The following is a 9,150-nucleotide window of genomic DNA, read 5'->3' as shown; positions in this document are numbered from 1 at the left end:
TATGGATTACACACATATAAAATATCTATGTGTTACATATATTTATATAAACACATGCATCTGTATATATAGATGTTATTATACGTAATAATATATGTATATGTGTAATGAATAACCCTATGTATTACAAAGAGTGCCGTTTCATGACGCTCGTCTTTGAAGCAGCCCCAGGTTGCTGCAGGGCAGCTGTACCCATGGTTTTCCTGCTTGCCTTGGCAAACCGTGCGGCTGAGCTCGTGTGGAATGATATTGCCGCAAGCATCACCCAGTGGGATGTTGCATGGTTAGAAATGGGCAATGAGGTCATCTCTCACCATGGCAAACAGGAAAATGAGTCCATAAGTAAGCCCTGTTCCTCAGGTGTGCTCTGTATATTGAAAATATTTGAGAATTCCCCAGCTAGCTTCTGTTTTCTGCCTGCTTCCAGGCGGGGAATCACAGGTGGAAAAAACCCCAAGGAACCTATTTACAGACTCTCAGAATCAGCCTGGGATAGTTATAAAACGCTGTCTGGCAGCCAGGCATCTTTCAAGGAGCCAAGTCTGGGTTACGCACATGTGCTTAATTTAGCCACAGTTTAATAATACATGAATGGTAAACTGCAAGCTGCAAAATATGAGATCATTTTCAAATCAACCTCAAAGAGGTTGAATAAAAATCAACAGGGGATAGTCTCTGAGGTTTTGAGGATGAGCTGACTGCTCTAATAAAAGGTAACTGAGCCAGAAAGGCTCTGCCAGGGATTTCTCTGTGATCTGTCTTTCGAAGGCTAATGTCCTTGAACAATGTTGACCAACTGGTGTCATCTACTTTTAACCACAGCCTCCTGCCTACACAATGAATACACTAAACATTGCCATGCTCAGTAGGCACGTGGAAGCAAAGTAGATGAAGCCCCAGGAGTGGCAAGCATGGCTAGACTTTGCCCACCTATCTACAGCTCCTGTGTGAGGAGAAGTGTCTGACAACCACATGTGCTGCTGGGGCAGGCAGGTTTGTCCTGGGGCTGGGGCCAGGATGTGCTCAGCTGGGAGTGATGCCAGCTCTGCTGGTGCTGTCTCTAAAGCACCCTGCAACGAGCAAGAGACTCTGTGTTGCTGCTTTTCCCGTGTTGTCCCATTTCTTGGCCATGTCCTATGCTGCAGACCTCCAGGCCAGCTAAAATGCCTTCGTGCCCCCATGGATGCTGGAAACGCCTGGGCACTTTCCATGGAAGATGGGTAGCTGGTGGGATCTGGGCCACCTCCTTCCTTGGCTGTGGCACTGCTTGTCAGCTTGGTGTATTTCCATCGTCTCACCAACAGCTCACCAGCCTGGGTCCTGAATTGGGCTTCCAGGCCAAATTCCAGGGGAAAATTGCTCTTCTGGGCCTCTGCCCACTTGGGCAGCCAGCAACTCGGCACCTGACAGCCCTTGTCTGTCCGGCTCCAGGGGCTGTAAGTGTGGGAGACGGCAGGGAAGGTGGCTGGACGCCGGGGTTGGACCTGACCTCCTGGATGTCCATCTGCATATTCAGAAGTCGTTCCCAGCTGGTTGGCTGCCTCCGGCCTCCCTACTCCCTCTTTAAAGGCCCTGAGCGCAGCGGGAGGACGCGCTGGCGCTGCCTCCGCGGCAACCCGCGCTCCCCGGCCCCGGGAGCTGCCACAGAACAGAGGGATGCGGCAGCTGGGGAAGGCTCTGGGGGGAATTGCCGTCTGGAGGGACGGCACGCTGCTCCGTGCACGCCTGTCCCACCGAGGAGCACCCGAGGAGCCCATGTGGGGTGGCTTCGGTTTTGGAGAAGGCACACTGCCCTGCTCTTCTGAACATCTTCATTTCGTTCCTGTCTCTTTCTTAAGGTAAGAGGAGTCTCGGCTGCTTTTTAGTGTTCTGGAAGGTGACACTAATGAAAGCTGGCAGTAAGAGTAGGAACCAAAGCACGCACCTGTTAACTTCGTGGGGAAAGAGCTGCATCAGCAGGAGGGGTTTGCTTAGGGCAGCACCTCCTGGTCCTGCGATGCCGGGGACGCTGCGAGGGGGAGCCAAGGCCACCCACAGCGAGCTGCCACGGCCTGGGACCGCAGGGTCTGCTCCCTCCCTCCACATCTCCGGAAGAAAGATGGTGGTGCTAGAAACCTTAAGCAAGTGGAGGTCGCCTTGCCAGCTCTGAGTTGATCTGCTTACAAAGGATGTATCATCCAGGTTCTGGGGGGCTGGGAAGCCTCAGCACAGGGGGCAGGTAAGCTCCCGACCTTGCTGTTGAGCACAGCAGCTGAGAGAAATTGTGAGCAAGTGCCAAAGAAGGTGTTTCTGTAAAAAAAAGAGTGAGGTTACAGGACCACGCCATTGCGGAAAGGATTAAGGGTGGATGGAATTTATGAGTGCAGTGTGTTTGCTGTGTGACTTTGTTGGATGCAGATGGCAGGCTAAGAGGCAGCTGCAGGCAATGGGGAAGCTTGTAACACAAGGGCAAGGTGTGGTGTTAAGAGCTGCCGGCACCCCAGCCTTGTGCTGGCTGTGGATAAACTGAGCAGTTTGAAAGACCCTACAGCAGACTGTTAGGAAAATGAAACCCTAATGGTCAGGCAGGGTGAGGAGACAACAGAGGAGATCAACAAGTGGTGTCAGATAACCCAGAAAATGCTTGGTTTGTCAAGACTATATATAGCTCTGCAAAAGGCAGAGCTCTCCCAAACACCTGCCTAGAATTCAGGGGTGTTTCAAGAAAGGCAACCTGGTAAAAACCACTGAGAAGAAACCCATTTTCTACACTGCCTGGAGGATTTGGCGTGGAGCAGTTACAGGAACAGGAGACTGATGGTGTTGAAAATGATAAGGTATTTCTGAGAACAGCAACAGAATCCCAGACTTTCAAGGTGCCTGGAAAAAACAATAGCTGAACTAATTTAGTGGTGCAAAGCTACTGCTAATTAATGTGGGTAAGGAAGAAGCAACCCACAGGGCCGGTTACTGTGGAATTGCCCAGGATACAATGTTTTACACCTTCTTTCGCAAAGCTGTCCAAGCGAGGAATGAGTGGAGGGGGTAGATCCCCGCTTGGAGTCAGCATGACAATTTTAAGCCTCGGGCTGCTGGCTCAGTATTTTTTCTCTTCCCTGATAATCCCCATCCTCATTTCTTTTATTCAGTGTTTTGCCAAGCACTTAGGAACCCCGTGTTGTGTTAGCCTGAACATCTCAGTGTGTCCTGCTTGCAGCAGGTCACACTGCCCTTTTACCCTCTCTGTGCCCTTCCACCAGCCTGCTTGTGCTGGCCCAGCCCCCAAGTGCTGCCACCCATCCCTGTGCCCTGGGGACTCTGCTGGTGGGTGCTGGGGCTGGCAGAAGCTGTCAGCACCCATGGCCTACCCATCTGTGTGCCGTGAATACCTTCACCAGGAATGCAGCTGCTGTTCTGTGCTCTGCCAACACCCAGGAGCACCCAAACCCACCCCTTTGCCCAGGTGTATGTGGCAGAGGGCTCTGCCTGGTACTCCCTGCCCTTGTACCTGAGTCCACAAGCCCAGGGAGCAGTTTCCCCAAATGCCTCTGGTGTAGACGCAGCTGGTGGTGTGGGAAGTTTGTGCTGCCAGGCACATCTGGGGCCCAAAGTAGTTGAAATGTACTCTGGGCACGATGAATGTCTGGCTGCTAGGTGGGAGCTGTGGCAGTGCCCAGGGCATTGCTGCTGTTGTGTGACACCTGACAGTCTACTTACAGGTTTGACAGTGCCTGGAGGTTTCTGCCTGGGTCACTCCCTTGTGAAATAGTTTTTGCAGGGGAGCAGGGATGCCATGGAAATCTGGGAGGAAAACTCTCTGGCCATGTGCTTGGAAAACTGCTGTATGAGGTCCTGTTTCTTGCTCTTTCTCCAGTTCCACACTGCTAGCAGGCTGAAACATCAAACATCAGGGAAGCCTCCCAGTCTGTCCAGGCAGGAAGAAGATACGATGGACAGCAGGACTGGCTTTGAGCAGGACAGAGACTGTGCCACTTCAGGGCATGGCGAGGGGCTGAAACTGGAGCCCTGTTTCCAGACTGACTCTGTCTTGCCTTCCTCCAATGCATCCCTGATACCACAGCTCCTCAGCCACACAGTGATTGGCAGGAACCTGGATCCCACCATCCTTTTCCCTTCCTCTCAGGCAGTGGCCCTGCCTCATGACTACAAATGCGGTGCATGTCCTGGAGAAGAAACGCAAGCCCCAGCTTTCCCCAGGACCTGTGCCCTGGGTCCTGTGCCCTGTGCTGGTGATGGGGACCAGCTCTCCAACCAGCACCCACGGGACCAGCTCTCCGACCAGCACGTACGAGCCAAGCGGGCCAGGGTGGAGAGCATCATCCAGGGCATGAGCCTCCCACCAACCCCGCAGGCATTTGACACGAACCTGGAGGCAGCTCTTAGGCATGAGAGGGAAAGGGGTGCTGAGATGCCCCAGGAGAGCAAGAGGAAGCCAAGGGTGCCCCAGCAGGGTGTGGGGGCAGTTGGACGAGTGGCTCCCGCAGGGGGCAGCTCCCATGCCAAGGGTTGCCAGCAGCTGAAAGAGCAGCTCTGCTTTTTAGAGCAGCAGCTGAGGTGGCTTCAGGAGAAGTTCTACCAGGTCTGTGACTCTGAGGATGCTGCCCAAACCCAGGAAGATACTGAGAAAGTGCAGCCACTGCCTGGAAAGCCTAAAGACAGACTGAACAAGGACAGTGCCACTGCCACCAGCAACCCACGCAAAGCACCTCTCAGGGGGAGCGTCCTGGAGGTGCATGGGCTGGAGGAGGCTGAGGACAGAGGTGACACAGGTGGCCTGCCCTCAGCAGTGAGTGTCCTCTCACAGGCACTGAAGCACGAGCTGGCTGTGGTAACATCCCAGGTAGTGGATTCTGTCCTGAAGACTGTCTGGCCGGAGGCAGACAGCCACAGCCAGAAGCAGCACCACAGCCTTCTGATGCTGGGGCCAGATGCCAGGAGAGAGTATTCTGCTGGTGGGAAATGCAGAAAACCACTTGCTAAGCCATCTCCCATGAATGCACCAGGCTCGCTGGGGTCACCCCAGGCTGGGGTCCTGACAGGTGCTTTGGGGAAGAGCCTGGGCTCTTATGCTGGCTCCTTCAGTTCAAGGGGGGTCAGAAAATCCTCTCGGATACCCACTGTGGGTTATTCACTGGGCTCAGCCACCCCTGTCCAGGACAGCCAGCTGCTGAGCCAGCTGTTGGGATATGGCCAGCACAGCCTCTGGGGCAGTGACTCTCGTGAGAGCCCATCTCTGGAGAGGGGCTGTCCAGAGCCCCTCAACTTGCACTGGGGAACTGTTAAACTGAGGTCATCGACTGTGAGACAGCAGCAGCACCATCCCCTGCCCCTGAGCCCTGCCAACAGGGAGAGCCTGGCACTACAGCCAGCTGGCAGAGATGGCTGCAGTGAGCTACCAGCTGCAAATGACGGAGTGCCCTTTGCCTCAACCCATATATCCTTTGGGGGCAGCTAGAGGTCCCTGGAGAATGTGCTCCCCTTGTCCTCTGGGGCCACAGCTTGCTGGTCTCTGCAAGGCCAAGGCCCCTCCTGCTCTGTAGGGTGCTAAAAAGGTATGGGCAGGAAAGGAGTCCTAAGCCATGGAGGGGCACTGCCACTCCTCAGGGTTGGTTAGATACTGAAGCGTAGCTGTGGGTATTGGTCAGGAGCTACCAAGCCTGTTCTTGGGCCATACTGGGGGTCCTGTCATCCTAAACCATGAACAGCTGTCTCATGGAAATTCCAGTCCTCATGAGACTGTGAAGTGCTGTGGAGAGCGTTAGCTTCCTCAGAGATTCTGAAGGGAAAAACCAGTGGCTGTCCAGTCAAGGATGAACCTCCTCTGCCCTACTGACAGGCCATGAGGGGCTATTGTGGGCACTGGGCATGTGTGTGTTAGGGCTGGTGCTCAGGGACATGCCAAGCTCAGGATTTGCTATGTGTAGGCTTTCCTTGACCTCAAGGCAGATGCAGGAGGCGCTGACCCCCGGGCACCTGAAGAAGGCCAAGCTGATGTTTTTCTTCACCCGCTACCCCAGCTCCACTCTGCTGAAGACCTACTTCCTCGATGTGCAGGTAAAACAGCAGCAGCCAGAGCTGGGGCTGGGCAGGGCTCCCATGTGGTGTGGCACCTAGCCTGCCTCCCTGGGGAACCATGAGGAAAGGGCTGCTCTTGTGTCCCCCTGCCTTGCTGGCAGGAGATAGGGGACAGCACCCATTTCAGCATGGGCTGCCCAGGAGCAGGTGCACAGGCAGACCTTGGTTGTCACGTCTTCACTCTGTGCAATCAAGGTATTCAGATTAAATGTGCCTCCCCATTGCAGGGTGGCTGGGATCCGAATCTCGGTGTGGAGAGCACCTCAGACACCCTGATGTTGTTGCCCCAGCTGGTGCTTTTGCAGCCTTGGGGCAGGGCTGGGTTTGGGCCAGTCCAGCAGAGCATGGCTGGGTTTGCAGGGGCTTGTGGGTAGGGAGGATCCAAGCTGGCATAACACCATCCTCTGGCTCTCCCCCTGCCAGTTCAGCCGCTGCATCACCTCCCAGCTCATCAAGTGGTTCAGCAACTTCCGTGAGTTTTACTACATCCAGGTGGAGAAATTTGCCCGGCAGGCCCTGCTGGAGGGTGTTGTGGACGCTTGCACTCTCCAGGTCTCCCGGGACTCTGAGCTCTTCCGTGCCCTCAACATGCACTATAACAAGGGGAATGACTTTGAGGTGAGGAGGGGATCTGGATGAAGGGGGTGGTGGCATTTGCTGGGGTAAGGAGGCAGCGGCGACATGCTCGTGTCATTGGCTGATTCCTGTCTTGCTGCAGGTGCCGGGGCGGTTCCTGGAGGTGGCCAGCCTGACACTGCAGGAGTTCTTCAGTGCTGTCAGGGCAGGCAAGGATGCCGACCCCTCCTGGAAGAAACCCATTTACAAAATCATTTCCAAACTGGACAGTGACATCCCAGAAGGGTTCAAAGCTGCTGGCTGCTCCCAGGAACTGCTCCACAGCTGAGTCTCTGTGAAAGCAGCCCTGGGTCATGCGTGCGGCCACCATGTGCTAAGCACCTCAGGGACACTCTCTAGAGCACTTGTTACTTGGGGTGTTCTCTCTCTGAGGGCCATGCACTCTCTGTAAGACAGCTCCTTGGGTGAGGCCTATCACTTTACTCATGTGCTGGGATTTTATGCTGTGTAGTTTTTTCTGCTGCTCAGAACTGGTGGGGACCCTCAGAAGGGAGGGACAGAGATGAAGCCATCAGGTTGGAGCCTGAGAAGTTGCCCATCCCCAGCTCTCCCCGTGACCCTGGCTGAGCTGCCTTCATTCTCTCTTCCAGAGGGTCACAAACCAGGGCAAACAGCCTTGCTATTTATGAAACAGGAAGAAGTCCTAGTAGTGGGCAAAGTTTCCTTGGCACAGCAGAGTAGCGAATGTGCCCAGTCCAAAAGCATGACTCAGTTTCTGTCCAGATACAACACACCAGTGTCCAAAGAAAACAACTGGTGAATCACAGCATTTCAAGCACCCCGTGGGGATAGTTGTTCCTGTCTGGGATATGTAAAAACTGTGTTTGTTGTAGCCAGCAAGAATACCACTCTCCTCTGCCTCCCCTGTGCTGTTAGACAAGATCCTCCATGCAGCTGTGTGCTGTGGCCAAGCAGGTGTGTGCTCCCCAGCAGTGTTATCTGGGATGCTGGAGGAGAGCAGCATGCACAGCCAGCATTGCTTGGCACTCCAAACAGCCTCCGTCAGCCCATCACCTGGGAGGACAGCTCCACGTTAAACATCCACCATGTCCCCTCATACCATGTTCCTGCTGGCAAAACTGCCCCAAGCATCTCTGTTCTGCATCCCTGGTGAAAGAGGAGCACGTTATTTGGGATTCATGAGTCCCTGTGGGTTTAACACAAGCTGGGGAAGAGCTGGGCCCTGATCTCTACAGCTCCATTGCTGTAAGGATTATAAACTCAAGGAAGTTTCTTCACCCCCTGACCAAGACTCAGTGGCTGCTTTTCTAGCTGATGGAGCATGGTGAAGTGTTTTGAATTAAGGGCTCTCTAATTCTGACAGAGGTGGCAGTGGAGAGGAAAAGGCTGGGAAGAGGAGAGAGTCCTGACAGAGGCATGGCAGAAGGGCACTGGGAGGGCAGTGACGAGCAACAACATACCCATGCAAAACCCTCTGGAGAAGAAGACTGGGAGAAGGCCAAGATGATTTTGAATGTGCTGTAAGATGTCAGTTGGTACTAGAGTGCAGCAAGTGACTCCTGAGAGGAAAATCACAGTTCCAGCATCAGATGAGTGCATGGGGTGATCCACAGGCAATGCATCTGCAGGAGTTAAGGAAGCGTGTGGTAACATCAGGACACAATGGGGAGCTCTGAAATAGGGGCAGTTTGACAGTGGTTCCCCCCATCACAAGTGTGGCCACCCAGATTTCCTGCTCTGTTTGTATGTTTCTTTCTCCAAGTTTGTATATTTTACAACCCCAACACCAAATTTCCTTGACTCCTCTTTAAATAAACACATTGCTTAAGTTACCCCTTTACATCCCTATAGATCTATTTGATAACCTCTGTTCTAAAGAGTTATCCCAGGAATTTCTTGCTTTTTGTTGGGAAAAACAACACTGCAGCAAAAGGGCAGTCCTTCTGCCAGCATCTCTGTGGGGCCAAGCGGGCCCCACTAGCCAACATTAGTTCCTTTAAACCCATCCCCTCACCTCAACGCCTCAAGGTTAGTCTGAAGTGCAACTTGTGAGGATCAGGAAGAGGGGGGCTGGAGGCAGACAGAGACATATCCCAAAGCTTACGGGTGCTGGATTCAAATGTACAACACTGGATAAATGCTGCTGGTGGTACCATGAAAGTGCCATTCCTGCAGGCAATAACAACCTCAGAACTTAAGTAATGCTTTGGGTAGGCAAAACCAAACCTGCTGGAAAGGGAAATGATGGCCTGGCTTGGGGAAGGGTCAGCAAATTCACCTGTCGGTAGCTAAATAATTAGGGAACATAAGGTACAGGTTTACTGGAGGCATCCTGCTGAAACAAAGCCTTTTTACACAAAGTTCCTGGTGGGGGTAGCAGTTTCTTGCCTCCTGTGGTAATGTGCAAGTACTTGAGTGTCAGTAAAACAGCAGGTGGGGGACTGAGGACAAGGCAGTGCCCCAGATCACGGTCATGCA

General features: G+C 53.5%; 1 protein-coding gene across 1 annotated transcript; it reads left to right on the top strand.

Moving 5' to 3' along the window:
• Positions 1-3,928: 3,928 nt before the first annotated feature.
• PROX2 (prospero homeobox 2) lies at positions 3,929-6,979 on the top strand (the record flags this gene model as incomplete). Its single annotated transcript, XM_082283463.1, has 4 exons — positions 3,929-5,013; positions 5,943-6,054; positions 6,499-6,693; positions 6,794-6,979. The coding sequence occupies 4 exons, from the start codon at positions 3,929-3,931 to the stop codon at positions 6,977-6,979; spliced, it is 1,578 nt and encodes a 525-aa protein (XP_082139589.1).
• Between the last annotated feature and the right edge of the window lie 2,171 nt (positions 6,980-9,150).

The sequence above is a fragment of the Coloeus monedula genome (genome assembly GCF_965178545.1).
Source record: "Coloeus monedula genome assembly, chromosome: 6".
Classification (NCBI taxonomy): domain Eukaryota; kingdom Metazoa; phylum Chordata; class Aves; order Passeriformes; family Corvidae; genus Coloeus; species Coloeus monedula.
This window is presented reverse-complemented; position numbering and strand designations above follow the sequence as displayed.